The sequence below is a fragment of the Camelus bactrianus genome, chromosome 5 (assembly GCF_048773025.1).
Source record: "Camelus bactrianus isolate YW-2024 breed Bactrian camel chromosome 5, ASM4877302v1, whole genome shotgun sequence".
Classification (NCBI taxonomy): Eukaryota; Metazoa; Chordata; class Mammalia; order Artiodactyla; family Camelidae; genus Camelus; species Camelus bactrianus.
Window position 1 is genome coordinate 71929869 of NC_133543.1, and position 22970 is coordinate 71952838.

General features: G+C 39.1%; 1 protein-coding gene across 3 annotated transcripts in view; it reads right to left on the minus strand.

Annotated features, from left to right (window-relative positions):
- Positions 1-22970, minus strand: part of UNC80 (unc-80 homolog, NALCN channel complex subunit) — a 190421-nt gene that overhangs the window by 72673 nt on the left and 94778 nt on the right. For 2 of the 3 annotated variants that reach the window (XM_074364069.1, XM_074364071.1), the window contains exons 27-30: positions 18274-18374; positions 13136-13336; positions 5410-5517; positions 4120-4258 (exon numbers count right to left, since the gene is read on the minus strand). In XM_074364069.1, the coding sequence (XP_074220170.1) occupies positions 4120-4258; positions 5410-5517; positions 13136-13336; positions 18274-18374 (549 nt within the window). Of the gene's footprint in view, positions 1-4119; positions 4259-5409; positions 5518-13135; positions 13337-18273; positions 18375-20248; positions 20453-22970 lie in introns of all 3 variants that reach the window. The other variant, XM_074364070.1, reaches the window with a different exon arrangement.

Genomic DNA, 22970 nt, shown 5'->3' on the forward strand with positions numbered 1-22970 from the left:
TTAATTTATGAAGAGCTCTATTAATTGACTTAAAGACAAACAAGCATCTATATAAATCAAGTATTCCCTCAGATATATAGGAACTAAACCAAATGTTTTTCAAGTTCATGTGATATAGGATAATCTTTTGAAAATAAAAGCTAGTTTAAGTTTGTTGGTTTAATTAAAATTGGCATGTCTTTAGAGTTATCAGCATTAAATATAATACTTTAATTGGACCTAGGTTTACTAAAAGTCAAACAAGCTCATGTTGTATCTGTTATACCATTTGTAAGCAAGAAAGATAACTTAAGTTGATAGTTAGCTGTTTAATGTCTTATGAAATTTTCATGAGTATTCTAAACATAATTATTAAGAACAAATAAATTAAATAGATGAAGGATGAATGTGTATAAACTTTTCAACATTAAAATTTATAGTATGTCTACTTAAAAATAGTTTCTGAAATCTTTTTGGTAACTTGAAACCTTATGTTATATTGAGATAAGTTAAATGATGGTTATTCATTGACTATCTAGGTCATTTCCAAATAAGATAAAATATTGAAACATTAATTACTTAACATAGCTTTATCTACTTCTGGCTTTCTAGAAATCTGTCAGTACTCTCATTACCCAATTATTATCCTAAATTATTGTACGCCACAGAAATAACTACATTTCCTTATCAAATGAATTTTCATCAGATCTTTCACCATGGCCATTTTTTAAAAGTCTTTTTGTCATTTACAGACAGTTGTTATTTTGCTCTGATGCTTTTGCAAAGGTGCTTTTTCTTCAGAGAGATTCATGGAAATGACTCTAAGAGCTACTCTAAAAAAGTAGGTTTCTGGTTAACTATAAGATCATAAAACTGAACTGAATAAAAATTTCCAGAACTAATGAAAAAACTGGATTCAAGCAGAACAAATATTAATAATATGGGATTGAATAAGCTGATGAGGGTGATTATAATTTTTTTTATAACTTTTTCTTTGAAACATTGCTGGTTCCTTAGTATTTTGTTTTCCCAGACTTAAGGAAATATTTTTCTTTTTTCTCTTAAGCTTTCTATGCCTTACAATAATTCTGTAAAGTATATCTCTGTAAAATAATTTTGTAGAGTATATTACTTTTTATCCCTATCTGATCCCTCCAGAATTCAGAAACATATTGAATATTTTTATATTTATGGCAATATAATTATTTGCATAAATGCAATAAAAATCTGTTCTCCTTATAACAAGACACAGTTGGGAACACTGGTTATATTACCAAGACTTTATTGGAATTGGAATATCATATTTGAGAATATGCATAAAATCAGGTATGACCAGTTTTAAAGGGCTAAGGTTGATTTTATGGAACCAAGAAAAGCCCAAGGAAAAACCGGCCGGGTACCTTGCTTATAGAGTTCCCTGTAGCCTTACCAGGTGAGTAAGGAAGGTAACTTTCTGGCAGGCCAAGGAACCTCAAGATATTTGAGGGATCTCAAGAATAGAGGAATTCACCCAAATCTGTAGGTGTGCCAGGTGAAGTCTCATGGTACGTTCTTGGGTTGGCTTCTTAGCCTGGAGAGGCTTTTAAAAGTCCAAACTAAGATGCTTTAGGAAAAGTTTCAGTAAAACAGATTTTAAAAGAGCCTATATGTAAAGAAAGTTGAAATCCTGCCATTTGTGACAACATGGATGAACCCTGAAAGTATTATGCTAAGTGAAATAAGTCAGATGCAGAAAGACAAATACTATATAATTTCAATAATATGTGGAATCTAAAAACACAAAACAAATGAAAAAACAAAATAAAACAAAAGCTCATAGATACAGAGAACAGATTAATGGTTACTAGAGGGGAAGTGGGTTGGGAGGCAGGCAAAATGGGTGAAGGAGGTCAATTGTATGGCGACGGATGGCAACTAGACTTGTGGTAAGTGATCACTTTGTCATGTATATAGATGTAGTAATACTGTACACCTGAACCTTACATCATAATAATAAAAAGAGAGGCTATATGGTCAATCACTATTCTCGCTGTACTTGTGTAAATAATCAGGCCAAGTTTAATGAGATGAGACTTACTTTGCAAACAAACTCGTCTCACTGTGATTGTCTCTGATAGAAATAAAGGTGATTGTGGAGGAAAAGATTATGTTTCAGTAGGAAACGATAACACAGCCTTGTGGATAACAGATTCTGGTCCCGTACATTATCTTTGAGGTTTTGTTATATAACTGTACACCAAACTGAATTCCACTTTCTTCTATTTTCCTCAAATATCTCCTTATAATTATCCAAACTAATGTTTCTAATTGTTTCCCACCCTTCTGATTTGGAATCACTAAGAACAAAGACTGCCTTTGAGCTTCCTTGGAAGGGACCACAGTAGGCCCTCCTCACTACCCAGATATCAGTCATACTTAATGGACTTGAACCTTGGGTCCACATCCCTCAATTAAAAAGGCTCTTCCAAGCTCTTGGAACTACACGCCAGCTGGAGATCTAAAATGAAAATTGACTAAGGAGGCTCCCATCCAGAAGCATATGGTACCTTGTAGTGAACAGATCTCCCAAGATCACAGATCAAGATCTTTATCACCAGTGTGAAATGTTTATTCCTTCTGCCTTTTCACTAATTGCTTCTTTTCTCTGTTAACGCACAGGAAAACAATGCTCCTTAACTCTGGCAACTGTTGATGAATGTATATAAGGCTACAACTGCATAACAAAAGACTTAAGATTTTCTTGTTAAGGTGGATTTAGATAATAGAACTGCTTTAGATTACTTATTGGCTGAACAAGGAGGACTCTGTGTCATAGCAAACGCCCCCTGCTGCACCTGGATCAACACCTCTACAGTATCGTAGCAAATATAGAAAGTTAACAAACAAGCCACTTGGCTGAAACAGGTATATTCTTTGGTTTATTTGATTCTAACTGGTTTGGTTCACTGGGGCCCTGGCTAAGGAGTACACTTCAGTCTCTTGGTATTATTCTTCTAATAGTTAACATTATAGTCTCTCGTCAATTTTTCGCATGTGAGAGGATGACCAATAATTATGAAATTATTTTAAAAAAGAAGCCATTAGACTGAGGTGGCTCTAATGACATGGCAGCTTACATAAGCAAACCCAAATCTATGCCTGTAAACCCGTCAAATCAAAATGCTATGGACAAACAATTGCAAGCAGCTAACTAGGTTTTAAGTTATAGCTAATCAGTGATTGTCTTTCTTTGCTTCTGCCTTTTCTCTGTAAAAGTCTTTCTCTGAGCTACTCTTGGTAGAGTGCTGCTAACTACTTCTGGTTTGGCACTGCCTGATTAAAATCAATTTTTGTTCAAGTAAACTTTTAAAATTAAAAAAAAAAGTCTCCTAGATATAAACAAAAAATGCAAAGTACAGAAGTCTTTATGGTATGTCCTATTTGTGTGAAAAGGGAAACATGTAATACACACACACATACTTAGGTATATACATGTGCACAGGGTACCCTTGAAGGTTTCCTGGGAAATTTAAAAATTGTCACATCTGAGAAAGGGGACTGGGAATCATGGGAAAGAGGGTGATACTTTAAAACACCATACACTTTTATACTATTTGAATTTTTACCATCGCATTTTTCAATTAAAATAACTATATCAAACTAAAGAAATATGTACAAAAAGTGGTAAAAGGTGAAGAATTCACATTTTGCATCTACCATTTACAAGCTATGTCATGGACATGTCACTTAAATTTCAACAAATCTGTTTTGATATTGTAATTTGGACACAGAATATGACTCACAATAAGATATAATAAAGCTAACACTGGTAGTTCATGGTTGATCTAGGAAGTCACAACACACAAAAACAATTTATCTTTTGTGAAATATAGTGAAAATGTAGATTCTTGAGGGAATTATGCTTTATAATTTGGTAGTATCCCGGGAGAGACATACTGTCCTTGTGCAGACCACACAGTGAACTGAAAGGGGTGCACGTAGAGCCCAGTCCTGTTTCCCCGTGGTGCACGGTTCTGTTTAGAGTCCTAGCCATTGCTACCAATCTGACCCAAGGGTGAAAACGGAATCATGTGCTTCTCTATTATTTAAATACGGGGATGAGCGGCAGCAGGACCAGGGTCCTGGGTAGTCTTTCTCTACCTGCCGCCCCTGCCATGTGCTCATCCATGCTGAGCAGGAGCTCCCAGGCAGCTGGCTGGATGTCTCCATACATCTCCTCTGTCAGAATTGGTGCCGCCTTGATTAGCAGAGATAAGGGAGCAGGAGACAGGCTCATCACCTGGGAAAAGGTGGAAATGATGTCTTAAAATCTTTGAAGACACTGATTGCTGTACTCTTGAAAATTAAGTGCCACCCCCTCTCTCTCTGCTTTCCTTAAATGACCTTAAAGTCCTTTCTAAAGTGGGAGCACATTTATTGGCATAACGTATAATAAGCCTTAAACCTTATTAGTTGATGCATGATTACCAAAAATTATACTAATTTTATAATGCTGTCACCACAAAAACTAATGCAACCACCTAGGGAATAAACTGTAGAATCAGTATAGTACCATGAGGGAAAAAGGACTCCAGCCAAAGTATCTTTGTGTTAAAAGTCCTGGTGGACTTTCATAGCACCTTATTTTCCTTCCTATGGGAGTTGATTTCCACTGGAAACTGTGAGCAGCCTCTAATTTATAAAGGAGTTCCATTCAGAAAGTTACTTTTCTAAACCAGTGAACTTGGATGGCTTTTTCCCTTCAAAACATTATACACTGTGGTTACTGCCCCCCAGATTAGCCCACAAAGTCCTATTTAATCTATTATTTCAAATAATTTAGGTGATAAATGTAGGTTCTGGGCAAATTAAGTTTTAACCATCATTTAAAACACCTTCTACAAAAATATGAAACTTTTTTTTCTTTTCCCCTGGGGAAATGTATTATGATTTAGAACTTAGGTTGTAATATAACAGTATAACAACATGTCAAGCCCTGGATAAGCAGGTAAGCGTACTGTCTTTTTTAATCCTTTGGGATAGGTCTAGTGTTATAATCCTCATTTTAGAGATTAGGCAACTAAAACTGAGAGAAATTAAATAACTTGCCCACAGTCTCAGAACCAGAGCAGTAGACATGGGATTGGAATCCAGACTGTCTCATTCAGGACCTGTGAGCATCACTACCACTGGTGGGAAGCTGGCATCCCTGGACTGCAGAGACTGGTTCTAGCCAAGCTCCCCGAGCCTTGTCTCTATGCAAGCTGGCTGTCCAGCAAGAAGGGATTTTTTCCTTGCACACTTGGTGGCACTCTTGCTCATCAATTAGAGGAGACTTTATGCCAGTACTGGGGCAATTGGCATTTTATGTCCCAAACATTAGTAAACAGGCTATCTGGAGTCCCCTCCCTATTACTGCTCCATGAATGTTTCTGATCCACGTGTCAATACCTGTAGTCTGATGTATTTCAGCATTCCAGAGTCCTTTTTCCCTTCCAGGTTGGCATCTGAAACTCTCTTCTTCAGAGAAGGTGTCCTCAGGCATGATTTATCTGAGCACTGAGAAAAATATGAGATAGATGATGAAGAGGGTTGTGCTCTCAAAAACCAACAAGTGTTGTTTCCCCTCCAAATTCTCCAAATAACCAACTTCTTCTAATGGAACAGATGATTTAACGCCTTCTTATGGGCCCACATTTTCTGAAAGTGATAAAAGCAGTTAATTTTGTAATGAAAAGGGAGCTTAGGAATATTTAGCAGCAAATCCCTCTTTTGCCGCCAAGGAGACTAGGATCTAGACGGGGGTAGTAGCCTACCCAAGGTGCAAAGCTGGTCATCAGCAGAATAAGGAAAGGACAGGATCTCCTGATTTCCATTTCAGGGCAAATTATATTCCATCAAGCTGTTAAAATCACAAATCTTTTAAAATGTTGTCAGTTAAAATCCACGCTCTCTCATAGTCCTTTCACAGGGTTGGATGTCGTAAGTTGACCATTTGGAGGAAAGAAAGTATTTCACACAGACATGTTAGGAAGTGAAAGATAAAAGACTCTCATTAAGGAAACACGAATTCAGAGTATCCATCGTCCAGGTGAAGTGACTTCATTAAAAATCACACTTGGCAGCTCCTCTTTCAAACTGTCCCCTCAGACCAGGGTCCAGAATAGGCCGGACTCATCTGCACACACACGGAGTAGACAGTATCTCTCCCTGACTCCCTAAATGCCAAGGAATGGAGTAGACAGAGCAGCTGGGAGAATGATCGCTCCCAATGGCGACAGGCCCTTGTTTATTTATCCTGAGTCCTGATTCCTCTTATTTTTGCACTTCAGGCTATTCAAAGAGGGAATCCATCCCTTTGCACAGTATGAATGTTCATTTGTTTTTCCAGCGCCATGTCAATGAAACACTTTCTCCCTCAATGCCAAGGGAAAAAACTAAGCTCCTTAAGAAATTTTGAACAGAGCTTTACAGTGTTATAGATGGAGATATTTCAAAAGAAAAAGCAAATCTAAAAGTACATGCATGTTCCAAGAAAGCCTTTCAAAACTCTGACAAAAAGGCCCAACACAATGCATCTGTTATGTGACTGGGAGGGAATAAACTTTTAAATGAATCTACTTGGAAACAAATGAATCAGACCTCTTGCTGTGTTTTCTAAAGATAAAAAATGTGGAGGCACGTACTTGGGAACACACACCATTTGGGGAGAGAAATACTGCATTGCTTTTTTTTTTTTCCTTCTGTGACTGTAAAAGTAATATACAGCACAAATATTGTGCCTATTTTATATAATTTGAAAACTGTTCTAAAATCATAAAATCATGGCAATCATTTTACATATAAATGTAGGGGTGTATTTGACTTTTTTAAAAGCTAAGGTATTCACAAAGTGGAGTCTTTTTGCTTTTATTCTATTTATAAAAAAATACATGTAAATTGTAGAAGATCTGGAAAATACAGGAAAAACTATGAAGAAGAAAGCAAAAGCCCTATAATCCCCATGTCAGTGATGGCCATTATTTGGTTCCTTTCAGCCTTTTGTCCCCCTCTGCATCTTAGCACAACTGTGACAATGCTATGAAGGTGGCACACAATCTTGAACATTTCATTCCACTATGCTTTTATGATGAATACTTCCCCAGGTCATTACAGTAATTTTATTACTTCTTTTTTAATTGAAGTATAGTCAGTTTACAATATTGTGTCAGTTGCTGGTGTACGGCACAATGCTTCAGTCATACATGAATATATATATAAATATATTCATTTTCATATTCTTTTTCACCGTAAGCTACTATAAGATATTGAATATAGTTCCCTGTGCTGTACAGTCATTATAGTTATTTTAAAATATGATTTTTTAAAGTTTAAAATATTTTATCCGTTTCTCCTTTGGCTAAACATTTTGTCTTTTCAGGGTTACTTTTGAACAACACTTTTGATTAATTTATAGGAATTTTAACAAGGTAGATACAGGAAAATACTCAGAAGAACAAGGACACACATTTATGTGTTTCTTATACTCTGGGAAATGTAGGGTTTTGTTTAATCCTGTTTTCTGGGGACAGAAGGTATAAGTCAAGCTTCTCAGATATCAAACATTTAATATCCTGGCATGCTTCCCTAAGAAGCATCATGTGTTCTGCTGGCCTCAAGATAATTAGGATGTTTGTTTTAGTGGCAAGGGAGGGGAACGGAACTGGAAAGGCTTTTATATTAGGGTGATGGGCTAGTAACTCTTCTAGTGTGACTTGTTCAGGCTTGAAAAGTAGATATTAAAGATGGGTACATATGTGATGGGCACTTGGATACACTACGTGAAGGTCCTAAAGTCCTCCACTGGTGTGACCCCCAATTCAGGCTTACAAAGATATCAGTTGCTTTTTGCTTTGGTAACTTGGTGTAAAACTTGGCTAGAAGAGAATAAGAAATGGATGGAGTAGGAGGCTAGTTCTGAAGGCATCTATTGGTTATTAGTCATTCTTGAAGAGCTGGAAATTTCACTGGACTGCAAGAGGTACATGGTAGTTGGAAATACACATCAAACAGGGACCTGTAAAGAAAACCAAGACTAGTAACCCAAGACTAAAGGACAGAATGTATCACTAATAAAGGATGTTGTTCACTGTTGAATTGATTTACCATAGGGAGCCATGGTCAATGGGAGGCAGTTCTAAAGTCCCAAGAGCTGGCAGGGATACTGGGGCATGCTTGCTATGGGTGGTAGAACTTGGACTACTGTCATTTTCTTCTACATACATATCTTAGACATATTCCCTATAATTGTCTCCCTATCTTCTCTCCTCATTCTGATACTACTGATTAAATTTACAGTATAAAACCAGCCTATTGACTGCCAGTGAATTATCACTTGTGGTGTTTGGATCAAAAAGAGGAAGAACTGGTCCCATCAAATTCCTCTCCTAGGGAATTAAGGGACCGAGTCTGATACATTTGGTGATGGTTGCTGGGGCTGAGAAATAATGATGCAACCGGGAGATTTTCAGCTTAAGTACAAGACGAATAAAGCAGGAGTTACTGGTCATAAGTAAGCAGACAGAGATGAAGCAGAAAGCAGCAGAGATGAGGGACGATGTCCATCCGGAGATGGACAGCAGCTTTGGATCTCATTCCTTTGAGGCTTGACCGTGTTTTCCATCTGTCCCTAGTTTCCTGAGATTCTGTTATATCCTTTGAAGAAACTCTCTGATTATTTGAACAAGTTTCAACAGGCTTCTATTCCTTACAACAAAAGATTATTGACTAGAGAGGCATAGTATTAACTTAATTACTTTGAGTAAAAATTGTATTTATTCCTTCAATAATTCAAGTATGTTTATTAAGAATTAACCACATGCAGGAACTGGGCCAACTTCTGAGGACACGCTGAGGAGCAAACTCCTCCATGATACTTGCCCTCTTACACAGGGTGTCTTACCAGGAGAGACAGCTAACAAACAAGCACACTAACGCAATGTCAAGATAAGCAGAAAAGGAGAGAATGTCATGAACGATGTTGCACTGTGGAAATAAGGAGGTATTTAAAATTTGGGAAAATCGGAGTCAGCCTTTGGGCTCTTTGGGAAAGCGACTGTCTCATGTTTCTGGGAAGAAACATCATGCCAAGAGAAGTGCAGTATTTCTCCAAAGTTAACCCAGACCTTTTGTGTCTCATATAACTTTGACACATGGGGAATGTATATTATGGTGAGGAGTCATTCTGGCCCATGAAATCAAGACCTAGGGCCTGGTCTTGGCATCACAACTATGTTTTCCATAGCTTTAGAAAAATATTAGTCCTGCAGGAAATCAGCTAACCACTTGCCATTTGAATTGGCTTCACAAAATTTACGGACCCTGTGCCCTTTCTTGTTTGGACACATAAAACCTTTTATCTACCTCTCCTTTTCAACTAAAAGGAAAAAAAGTTTTATCTACTCCTTTTTTCATCAGCAGGCACTAATTGAACATTTAATCCATTTAGAGCATGGCATTAGACAAGGTACAGATACATAGGAAAAAGCAAAGAATTCTTTGGTGAGTTCACCTTTTGGTGAAGGTGAGGTATATGCATATATACATACATAATACGTGCATATATATGAATAAAAATATATATAATGATAATTATATAATGATAGTTTATAAAAATCTCTCAAGTTTGGAAGTGCATTCAAATAGACTAACAGAATGTACCGTGAGTCTCCGAGCAGGGCAATGTAGATTAGCAGACTGATCAGTTAAATGGGTTACAAAATGTACTAGCTGCTCCAAATATATTCTGCCATAAAAAACCAATTAAAAAGGAAACAGGAATGAAATATCAATTGCTCATAAGTCTCCATTTTAATCAGAATCACTGCTTTCATTTTTGATTTATTGCCTACTCTGTTTTCATTTTGGCTCTGGAAACGTGGGCATTGTTCATTTATGTGACAGATTCAGAACAGGCAAATGGAAACATCATGAGAGAATAAATATTAAAAAAAAGAAAAAGCTTGAATGGGAGGCTGGCATTCTGGAGATAAACTGCATATCACAGAAGACTCAATACATCTTTTCAGCTCTGCACCTGCATGACTAATTGAAATGCGTGAAGGTTGGGGGAACAGGCTCTTGTTTTAGTTTCTCTTTCAGAAATGTATGCAATACCTAAGGCTGGTAACCTTTTCTCCTGCTTCAGGCCAGTGTCCTGGCTGGGCCAGAGGTACAGGGCACTCATGGAACATCCTAGAACTTTGCAGCCCACTCATCCATTCAATAGTATTGCCCCTCTGCTACAGTGAGGTACTCTGTTAGGTACCACCAGGATATATGTGTATAAGACTGCCTCGGTTCTCAAGAAGTTTGATAATTAAGTGTCAGAGGAGAAATAGGGAGGTAAGTGGCCCCATTTTGCAGGCAGAGCGACCTTGAAACCTCTCAATGCTTGCCACTACTCACAGGATCAAGACTAAAATCCTTCCCATGGCCTTAGGGGCTCACCCTGGTCTGCCCTCTATCTGCCCACAAAGCCTCGTGCTGACGCACCAGTCCTCTGTGTTCCCACCATCGTCCTCTGAACTCACGTCTTCTTTCTGGTAGGAGAATACTGTATTCAGCTAACATCGATGTATCCTTCAGTCAAAGCTCATCTGTCACTTTACTGGAGAGGCTGTCTTATTTCCCCCAATACGTTCAAAGTCTTGTTCAAAAGCTCTCTCAGCACAGGGGGTTTCTCTTTTGTTGTGCTTACTGTTGTTTCAATTTTACGTCAGTTTGGAACATTTATTTGATTAATGTCCATCTCTCCAACTAGACTGTGTGCATCATGCGAGGGCAGGGGCCATATCTCTTTTGCTATTATTATACCCAGCAAGTGGTGTGGACTCAGCTTGGTCCATAAGTTCTTTAAAAATTTGTTGAATAGACACATGGATGGATGGACAAATTAATGAATGAATCACTGAATGAAGAGTGAGAAAAGCAGAAGTAAAACACCACTGCAGTTTAGAGGAAGAAGGAACAGAAAATAACTAATCATCCACCTGCAGTCTGCCCTGTGATGAACACTAGGGAGATCAGAAAAGGTTTCAGTGAGGAGGTGGCATCTGAGTTGGATCTTGAAGGCTGTTTGGGTTTGGCCACATATGGATTATAGGTGAAGGTGCAGCTGGTGCAAAGTCGTGGAAGTAAGAAATCTCAGAGGTGTATGGTGAACAATGAATATTAATTTAGGCTGCTGTATTTTTATAACTTTCAACATATATGGTTTTCTTCTAAAGCTAAGGGAGTTTTTATATGAAGTAGTACTTGCCTAAAAGAAAACAGATTTCCTTTGAATGTAGTGTCATTTATGGTTGAGATACATATGTATGTAAACATGTATGTACATACATACATACACATGTACTCATCTCAACCATAAATGACACATCTGTATACATGTATACATGCATATATACATACATACTTTTCTTTTTATGTCATTATTTAGCAGTTCAAGTAGTTTCTCCACTTGATTTCCTCTCAGAATTTGTGTAATTTGAATACCATGAAATGCAATAAAGTCTAGTTGAAAAAATGAATACTCCATGTTCCTAAATGAAAGTCTAACTGAATGCATTATAGATGTGAACTGTGGACAACTCCACCTTTCTGAACCTCAACATTTTCATCTGTAAAATGAGAACAGTATCTCCTGCACAAGATTTGCAAGAATCAAAAAGTGCTTTGTTAATGATGTATACCTGCCTTAAACTCTCATACATATGCTTAAAAAACCCCCAAAACTAAAAGATCATATCCCAGAAGGCAAATTAGCATACTTACAAGATGCACAAGATATATATATATATATTTGGAGCTCTTACATTAGCCAGAATTTCTTCCATGTACCTGTATTGCTTTCATAATTTTAAAAAAAGTCATTAAAAAATCCCTTTTTTGGCTGTTAAAGCATCACAAATTGCCATACAACTCAACTGTGCCTTTTTTGTTATGGCTCGTATTCTCCAGTTTGATTTGTATTTTATTGCCATCCTCCTACCCCGCCAAACCTGGCTCACAAACTCCTTAGTAGAAAGATCCTCTACTCCTACTTATTTATTTTTTATTTCTCCAAAGAATATCTGGTCTCATATTGTGCCAACAGCAGGTGCCCAATGAATGCTCATCGAAATGAATAGGTATTATATAAAAATCTCTTTGCAAAACCACTTGTGGGAAGCAGCTGCAGGGGCAGCCAGCAGCACGCAGAGGAGCATCTTGGCCATCACGCCTGTTCAGGGGCAGGTGGGTCACTCAGGGCTTCCCTGGCAGCAGCAAGGCAGCCCTGGTTACTGTCTTCATCTCCTGCCAGCTCAGCTGGTCAGTTGTCAGGAAAGTGCAGCTGAATGCTTAGAAAATGTAATTGTTTCTTAAAGAAGTTTCCTTTAGTCTGATTTGAACTAGGTTACTCTATTGTTTATCTCTGACCAGCTGGGCCATCTATTACTTATTTCTTAATACGTAACTTTATGGATTTCTTATTAGTGCTGTAACAAATTCCCATAACTTTCTTGTTGAAAAACAATACGAATTTATTACCTTCCAGTTCTGGTGGTCAGACGTCTAAAGTGGATTGGCAGGGCTGTGTTCCTTTTGGAGGCTCTAAGGATCCATTGACTTCCTGGTCCTTTCCGGCTTCTCCAGGCTGCCTTTGCTCATTGCCCTGCATCACTCTGACCTCTGCTTCTGTTGTCACATCTCCTCTGCCTCTGACTACAGTGGGACCATCTGGATAATCCAGGATAATCTCCCCATTATAAGAATCTTAATTTATTCTCACAGGCAAAATCCCTTTTGCCACGTGAGGTAACATATTCACAGGTTGCAGAGATTAGAATTTGGACACTTTTGGGGGACTACTGTTCTGCATACCAGAACAACCTACTTATCACCATCGCCCCTATGAGTTCATATTTATTCATAGAAAAAAGACAAAACCTGGGAAAAGAGTCCATGTTTGCTCATGAACAGGAAGACAAAGCACTTGTCTTTCTTCCACTGATCTTCCATCTTGGCTCAAAATCACACAGATCTGTAGCCTGGTTTATACAACTGCAGTGGGCTGAAATTTGCATTTCCAGAGAAAAGATTGTTAGGACATCATTCTCCCTATCATCGGTATGTTATCACGGGATCATTCACTCACCTCTTTCTGTTTCTTGCCCCGGAGAACCACAGTGCTGACGCTGCTGCTCTCACGGAGGGAGTCCACGGTGTCTCCATAGAGCAGCTTGATGGCCCTGACCAGCCGGGCACAGGAGCGGCTGTGGTGCAGGTAGCAGTGAGGGTGGCAGTAGTCAACATGGGTGCAGATGAAGCTTTGCTGATTGCACAGCAAGATCATGACCTGGAACACAGACATCACTGAGACTCAACCAGGCAACCAGGGTACAGACAGACTGTGAACAATTATGTGGGGTGGAAGATGAAAAGTCAAAATGTCAACTTCCCTTAATGGGTCTTAAAACCACAACAATTCCCATAAGAGAACAAAGAGTTACAAGCCTTTATGTACTTGGCTTCTTTTGTTCCCTGGATTTATACATGCTAGAAAGTCCTTTTTGAAACAATAAAAGGCTAAGTGATCTTCAAAAACATAAAACAATTATTGGGGAATGTATGATTTCCAAAATATTTCCAAATAAAGATTCTGAACTTAAAATATATTATTTACTCAGCTCTTACGTTGTGAAAGGAGCCAGACAGAAAAGCAGAAACTGATGAGAAGTTCTGTCCCAAAGGATTGGTTGGCCTTTCACAGCTGTGGGATGTATTTAACTCCAGCCCACCTACACAGACCTGGAGAACATTTCTGCATCTCCCACACATCTGACCTATAATCTTCAAGTGGGCCTTGAGCCCCCACTGTAGAACTTCATTTCCTCTTTCTACAAACTAAGTTTTTTTTCCAGCTTTTGGGCCATTCCAGCTCTTCACTTGTGGCTAGAACTGGCTCAAGTCCCCCTAGACTCCCCAAGTAGGATTCCAGAAAAGAACTCGGCTGATTTAAAGGATACGGTTATGTTTAAAAAAGGAATGAAGGCCCTTGAGTTTATAACTTCCAAAGTTGCCTTCCTAAAAAGGCAGTAGTATTCCTAGAGCTGCAGGTTTAGTCAAATCTGTACAGATTAACCTTCTGAATGATTCCATCCTTCAGGAAACTAGTTCCCACCCCAGCATCTCTCCTGTGAGAGACCATGTGCCATACCCGATGGAGAACATAAAGTAAGTCTGCGTGGACAAGGCCAATCAAACCTGCTAGGCAGGGCTGCCACACGTTTCCTCAGGAATGAGAGGCCCTGCTTCCTCTGACACAAAGGTAAACAACAATAACAATCAACTCCATAACCCTGTCAGACTCAGCTAACAGTACCTCATACTCTTCAAAGCTTTCAAAAAATATAGATGTCGTCAGAGCAGAATATCCAGATCTCTCAAGACTCATCAAAGAGCCCTGATATTCCTGTTTATACTGGTAAGAGGTAGGGAACAAATAAGAACAATAAGGTTTCCCTTGTTATTCTCAAATCTGACTGTTCAAGAGAAACACCAAGAAAGCTTAACAAAAACAAACAGATACAAAAATGAATATATTGCTGGGCTTCAGCTCAGGACATTCTCATTTAGCACATCTTGGTAGCTATATTTCTAAGATGTCCCCAGTGACCACACATTCTGGTATTTACACCTCTGTGAAACCTCTTCCTGTTGAGTGTGGGCTGGCCTAGTGACTTGCTTCTAACCAACAGAATGCAGCAGAGGTGATGAGATGTCATTTCCATGATCAGGTTGCAGAATATGGTGACTTCTCTTGCTAGATTCTTTCGCTTACTGGCTTTGATGAAGCAAGCTGTCATGTTGGAAAGGTCCACATGGCAAGGAAATGAGGGTGGTCTCTGGCCAACAGCCAGCTAGGAACTGAGGCCCTCAGTCCAACAGTCCTTGAGGAACTGAAATTCTACCAACAAGCACATGACCTTAGAAGAAAATCCTTTCCTAGTCAAGTCTTCAGATAAGACTCCAGCTCTGGTCAATACCTTGATTGCAGCCTTGTGAGAAATCCTGAAGCAGAGGACCTAGCAAAACTGTGCCAAGATTCCTGACCCACAGAAAGTATAAGATAATAAACATGGGCTGTTTTAATACACATACATATATATTACCATATATTAATATATACTTTGAATATATTTAAAGATATTTAATTATGCATTCAAATATATTTAAATATATTGATATTACACTTACATTCAAATATAAGTATATTTGAATGCATAAGATAGCATTCAACACAGTGAGGTGGTCAGGACCTACAAAATGAGATGTGGACAGAGGGCATCCACTGAGGTGGGTGAGCACAATCTGAGTGCACACCATACTCCTCTTGAGGCATTTGCTACTTCTCGGGCATAGATGGCCAAGGAGCCAGGCAGAGCTCTAGGCAATTTCATGGGGGCTGGAAGACAAAACTAGAGTTCAGATTTGCCCAAGGAAGGAGGAATTGAGTGGATAAGATCCTGTCAAGAAGAGAGGTTCAGAGAAGTGAGACTGACACTGTGACTGTTTTCCTTTCTAAGCCTTTGCTGGTTGAGTAGCTAAGAAACCAGGCAGAAACCAGCTGACAAGCAGAGCAGAGATTTTGGAAATTGCACTGTGATGGGGAAACAGAATTGGGATTTCTGACCCATCAAGACAGAGAGGCTCTCAGACGTACCCCAGATGCTCACTGGGTACTTTGGAAGCCTTTGTACTAGGGTGTGTGTGTGTGTGTGTGTGTGTGTGTGTGTCAGGGAGACGGGGTGGGGGATAGAAACACTGCAGGTCAAATCAGCTTAGGACCAAGGCGATCTTCTTTGCTGTCTGCTGAAGTATATGGTGGATCCTCTGTGGAAGGAGATAAAACTATCCAGAGCCTCTATAATTCTATCATTTTAAAAGTTAATAATCTTTGTTTTAAATTCACAGCAAAATTAAGTAGAAAGTACAGAGTTCCCATATTCCTCCTGCCCCCAAACATGAGTAGCCTCTTTCATTATCAACATCCCCCACAAGACTGGCACATTTGTTAACACTTGATGACTCTATGTTGACACATTATCACTCAGACTATAGTTTACATTAGGGTTCACTCTTGATGTGGTGCATCCTATGGGTTTTTTGATGACATGTACCCAACATTGTGCTTCTATAAGTTTTCATCCACCATGTCTAGGAGTCAATGAAATAATCAGACAACTTAAGGAGCAGGAGGACCAAGAGAATACAATAGATTCATAGACTGAAGTTATCAGCCATGGACTTTAAAATATGTATGATCAATTCTGATCAAAACAGAAATCAAAAAATATTTTAACTGAAAGATAATGAACATACAATGTGTCAAACCTTGTGTGATACAGCTAAAGCAATTTCTAGAGATTTATAGCTTTAAATGAATGTTAGCCAAGCAGCTGGAAATCAATTATCTAAGTATCTATTATCAAGAATTATGAAAGAAAACAAATTAAAGTCAAATAAAGTAATAAAGATCACAGCAGAAATTAATGAAACCAAACATTCCCAAAACAACAAAAAAGAATCTTGTACTTTGCCTAATAAAAATCGACCCATTTCTAGCAACACTGATCAAAAAAAGAGAAGTAACTCACCAATATCAGAAATGATAAAGGCACATCACTGCAGATCCCACAGAATTTAAAATGATCTAAAGAAAATATTATAAACACCTATTTTGCCAATAAATGTGAATAACTGAATTAAATTAACAAACTCCTAGAAAAGAAATCAATTTACCCACACTGTTCCCAGATGAAATAGAAAAACTGAATGGTCTTAATTATATTACAGAAATTAAATCTGTAATTAAAAACCTTCCTACAAAGAAATTTTTAAATCTAGAAAGTTCCACCAATGATTTCTTCTAAATATTTAAAGAAGAAATAAAACTGATCTTCACAAACACTTCCAGAGTATTAACACTACATAGAAAACTAAAAAGCATTACTGAAGAAATTTTGAGATCTTAAATAAATGGTAGGACATAAATTAATGGAAAGATTGACGATTTTATACATATACAATAAATATTTCAATTCCTCTATTTTAAATGATCTTTATATTCAATATAAGGCTGCTGTGGAAGCTTTTTTTTAATGGAAATTAACAAGGCAATACTAATAGAAGCAAACATAGCCAAGGATAGACCAGGACATCCTGAGGAAGAACAAAGCTGGAGGATTTACACTTGTGAAAACAAAAAGAAACCAGACACGACAGAGTACTTAGCATATGACACAAATACACTTTTCAAAAATAGACAAAACCAATCTTTGGTGTTAGCATGGTAGTTAGGAGAAGTTAGTGGCTGGTGGAGGGCCCAGGTAGAGCTTCTAAGGTGTTGATAATGTTCATCTTGACCTGGTGGTGGTTATACAGATGTGTTTACTTTGTGAAAATTTATTGTGCAGTACACACAGGTTGTGTATACTTTTCAACATGTTAAGTTGAACTTCACCAAAAAGTTTACTTTAAAAACAGCTGCCTCAGAGATTCTCAAAATCAGCCAGTTCTGAGGGCTTAGCACTGAAAGTCTGAGCATTATACCCCAGCCAGCCCTAATCTGACCCTACCAAGAAGTCAGATTAAAATCAGAGGAGATGGAGATAGTCCATATCTAAGATCCATAATAGTGCTGGCAGTGCCCTGCTAACTGTGGCTCTCACGTCATGCTTCCTTACCTTTCTTTTCCTTTCTTCATGCCCACTCAAACCCTGAACTCTGATCTGTGCCTGAGGTACCCCTGGGATCCCTTCTTCCCTGGACCTTCTGGAAAGCCTTTTGAGCTGTGACCTTCATCACCTTAGAATCTCCAAGTCCTGGTTTACAATTTGGTCCAATACAGACTCAAGACAGACACCATGACCTTGCTCTCAGCATTTGTGGTGACCTGTATAAAACTGATTGTGAATGCCTTGCCTATGTCACTCAGGCTATCTTGATCACCAACCTGGTCTGGTCCCTCAGGGTTTTCCCTGACTTATACTGACCCACAAGCCAACCATAACAAAGGACCTTTGGTCTTAGATAAGCTTACAATGAATTCAATCCAGAAAATTATCAATCTTAGTGAGTACTCAGAGGTTCAGCTGAAATATAAGCCTATGGTTCTTCTTGGAGGTGGAAATGGATGGATGGTTTCAGTATAGTCTCCTGCCCTCCCTCCACAGATCTTCCCCAAAGCCAAAAGAAATTGATCTCAGGGCTCTTTCTGAGATTCCTACTTACGTGAAGCCAGGACATGTTCCTGTGGTAGTTTTCCTCCGTGCCCACAGTGCTCATTCCCTCTGGCTCAATACTGGGCTCACTTGCACTCCAAGGACTCCCTTCTTCAAAAGAAAAATACCAAGAAAAGTTGTATGGTCCTGTCTCCCTGGAGACCATGCTGCTATGGTATAGCTGTCCATGCTTTTGAATCCTAGGGCAGACTACCATGGCCCAGAGGGTTATGGGCAGAGCAGCGACTTGAGTGGAGAGGTATGACTAGGAGCGGTTCCCTTCATCACCAGCCAAACTGATGATTACAAAGACATTTATGACCTCTGTTATGGTGGCTTCCATTTTGAGACATGGGAGCAGAGGGAAAAACAGAGTCAAGTCCTTGAATTGCTGAGATGAGCAAGTTACTGACTGAGTGTGCCCAAATTTATTGAGCGTGCCCAAGTCCATTCCAGACTGCCCAGACCTTGCAGGTGTACTTAAGTAGGGACACCAACCAACCTGCAGTGGCCACACGGGGTGCTGCTACCTCCACTGCTGCCGTGACTACGGCCAGTGCTACCGCTCTGAACACCATCTGGCTTTGCTATCAGAGCTATTTCACAGATGGGCGGGTGCCTTGGAAAAACTAAGGGAATTTGAAAGCAGTTGTGCCCAGTTGTGGACAACCCTTTGTCCAAACTCCTTTCTGCAGGAAAATACGAAGGAGGTCTCTCGCAGGAATTCGCTACTTAGTATACTAGATAACAAAGCTCTGTCCTCAAATCTACAAGGCATTTTGGGTATTTTCTATGACAAACTATGCTTCTAGCTTGGATAGTTTGATTTAACAGCTTAGGCTAAATTAATCAGTTTTAATAATTAATTCAAATAATATTTTCCCCCAAACTAACTGATGATCCTGTTACAGCTAAGACCTGTAACAAAAGACATCATTAGGTTTTTTTTTTCCTATTGTCTCCTTTAAAAATAAACTGAATCTTAACTAACGCATAAATTAGCTATTTTCAAGGGCAAGGGTGGGTAAAACATTTCCTATTTTAAACTCTCTTTGATGAGCTATACTAAGTCTCTATTTCAGCAGACTTGATTGATAATTTATCCACATTTCCTGACTGACTTCTGAAGCGGCCTACTTAGGGAAAAAAAAAAAACCTTTCCATTTTGGTTTTCATACAGGGACTGAATGGCAAAGACCATGTACTTCACTTTTTACCTAACAGTTAAATTTCAGGCAGCTGGTGAGCCCTACTGGCACGACTGCTTAACCTTTTTCTTGTCTATTAAGACAGTGATCAGGAACCAAAGGACTAAGACATTTTGGGGTTCTGTGGATCTTAAAGTGACAATCTACAGCTCTAATGCTCTGTTTGTATATAGAGCTCCTACTCAGGAGTTTGACACATTTAGAGCATCCCTTCAGAGTAAACAGGGAGTAAACAAAATTATCCCCATTGGGTAGCTGGGGAAAACAGTCCCTGAGAAGTTAAGTGATTCGCTGAAGGTCACTCATTCTTAGGTGTAGACATTTTTCCTCTGAAATTTTGGTTGTTTTTACTGGGAAATAGAAACTTTTATTTACAGAAGACCTTATGCTAGCTGTCTGTCCCCAAGGGAATTTCTGCATTTTTGCTTGAAAGGTCCTGACCAGAAGAATGGATGCACAAACATCTGGATTTCCAAAAACTGTCCCTGTCATTAAAATGTTTTCTTTCCCTCATGTAGACTCTCTGGCTCCCAGCCCAGAGCTGCTGAATCAGAATCTGCACTTTAGCAAGCTCCCAGCTGACCGACCGTGTGCACGTTAAGGTTGGAGCAGCCCTGCTCGAGAGGGCAGCCTGGTTTTCAGACTGAATGAACGCTCTAACCTATGACTCTGTCCTCCATCTACCGATGTGTAAGAAAATGGACTTGAGCTGTTTCAGGATTTGGGCCCTGTCTTCCTGCCCCCCACGTCCCTGCACACCCCACTCCTCTATGTTACCTAGGTCAGTGACAGTGTCCCTGCTCTGGGACAGCTGCAGCTCCTCAGCCTCAGACTCTGAGTCCTGCCGTGATAACTTGCTGCTCTTTAAGCTGCCGACCCGGCGAATGCTGGACAAGGAACCCCCCTTCTTCACCTGGAAACTGCGGGTTCCTTTAATCTGGAGCAGGCGGGAACCTCCTATCCTGATCTTCCTGCTGGGAACTGTATTAAAAGAATAAAATAGGGCTTTTTCCCCCTTAGTTCTCCCCAGCCAGTGTTAGATCCAAGCTCTCCCCAACTTGTCCCTGAACAGCCTCCTCTCTGTTGGCCGGGACGAGCAGCATGTCTGGACAAGGAGCTTCTCCCAAGCCCCCCGTCAGGCGGCTTTGTTAGGCGGGCAGGAGGCTGGGTCCACCAGGAAGGGCTGGTGCAGCTTCTCTCTCGGACACATAGCTCATCGGTGCTGGGAACACCTGCTCTCTCTCTGGCCCAGGGTTCACAAGCATGAGCGCACCCCGCCGCAGCATCCTCCACGACTGTTAGTACGTTCACACAGCATCACTGCTTGATTCAGTAGGACCACAAACCATTTGTTTTTGTCTTTCTTTTGAAATGGAACTTACAGACTCATGTGAGTTATGGAAACCCCTTCATTTAGGAATACCTCGTTAAGAAATAAAAACAAGTTCTCTCTCCAACAGTCAGCAGTGGGCTCCGCTCAGTTCCTTAGCCAAGGCACTATATAGGATCTGTTTTCAGTGGGGTGCTTTGGGTGAACCTGAGTGTGAAATGGTTCCATTTTCAATGCACCTAGTGATTTCATAGCATCCTCCTCTCAGTCAATAGGTTGGGTGAGATATGAGTCCAAAAGTTGCAACACTCTGAGCCAACCTTACAGTCTACGTGTACCAAGAAGAACATGCATTATTCATCTTTAGTGTTCTGGAAGAAACAGTCATCAGTGAGGAAAATAAAAGGGTAAAAGAAACACATTCAACTCGAAACCTACTTTTTAATCAAAAGCATCCTTATTTCCCATAGTCATATACACACCTCCTTCCTCTTCTTTGAAGATTTGATATTGTCACATATTGATTTTGTAAAAGTGAGATAAAGAAAGTTTTCAGGGCTTAAAGTGATGATCAGGAAGGGGCCATTTCTTAAGACAGGAACAAGATTTTTTACTAATGATTTAAGGCATAGCTATTAATATTTTTAAAAGTCCCAATCAGGGAGATTGCATTTTAGCCTAAAGTTTCTTACTCACAGGGTAGCTAGTATGTGACTGTGACAGAACTTGCATTGCTCCATAAAATGTTAATTAAGTATGGATTTTAGTGCCACATAAAGAAGCTTGGAAGAATTCCTATTGAATAATGTGAAATGTTTCATCTCTGACCTATTCTTGCGATTGGGAAAGATGGAAATCATCACCACTCAGCTGGCAAAGGCCTCATGGAGCTCCCTGAACACATCTGGATAGAATTTCACATTTGGATAGAAATTCTTGCAGCAGAGTTGGATACACTCCACAAGGACTATAGACCAGAGTGCTCTGTGTTAATTATAGCACAAAACTCAACCACTGTATTTTTCAGGCTTCACTGTATTATTTCTAGGTTTAATTGAGACTTTGTGACCTACCTGAAATGTATTTGAAACTTAAGAATATACTTATCATTTTTAATAACTATTAATCCAATTTCATCTCAAAGTAGATTGGGAAGTAGAGAAAAATATTAAAGAAATAAGTTTCAAAACTTTCTTACAGAGGCACACTTGGCATTCTTTGCCTGATTTCATGATCTTTTTTCATCCTACAAATATGGCAAAATAACCCCAAATTAATAGGATCTGAAACAAATTTAATTTTGAGAACCTCTTCTACCACCAAAGATAATGGGAGACATCCTACAGCACTGAAAAATTAATGTTCAGAATTACGGCACTGGTTATTTACAAAGGATACAGCAGTTAGAATTCAGATTTGGCATAGTACACAAGAGACATCAGTTGAGATTGTACACCATCGAATTTTAGCCTTTGTTTCCATGACAACGAGAACTGGTATGAAAGTGAAACAAATTCATCCAAATTGGATAAAACACCTCTTTTCCCTTTTCTCTCAGTATATCCACAGTATATTCATTAGCAAGTCTTGCTGGTGCCACACTTTAAAATATCATTGGATTTTGAAAGCTGCATCACCTACTCCCTGGACTAATATAACTATGAAACTTCCTCTTACCCTCACTCCCGCAGTTCAACTCATCTTTCAAATACATAAATTATAAATACAAATATTATATCACTTTTCTAGTCAAAGCCTGCTAACAACTCTCAGACACGTTTAAAATAGAATTACATTTCTAACCACATTTATAGGCCCTATTTATTTGCTCTTTGCCTGACCCCATCTCCTATCACTTTTCCTCCAACTCATTCTGTTGCAACCATGTTGAACTTTTTGCCCTTCTTCACTTGCTCCAAGTTCATTCCTACATCAGAGCCTTGTTCTGTTGTCTCTGCGTTTTGTATGCCCTTTGTATGACTGGCTCCTTCACATCATACAGGTCTCAGACCAGTCTCACTTATGGGGCCCGTCTGACTACAATCCCTCCCACTCCAGGTCACTACTAATTCTCTGACTCTAATTTGTTTTCCTTCATACTATATATATCTAATTGAAATTAATGTTATTCACTATTACATTATTAACTATTAGCTAAGATAAACTAAA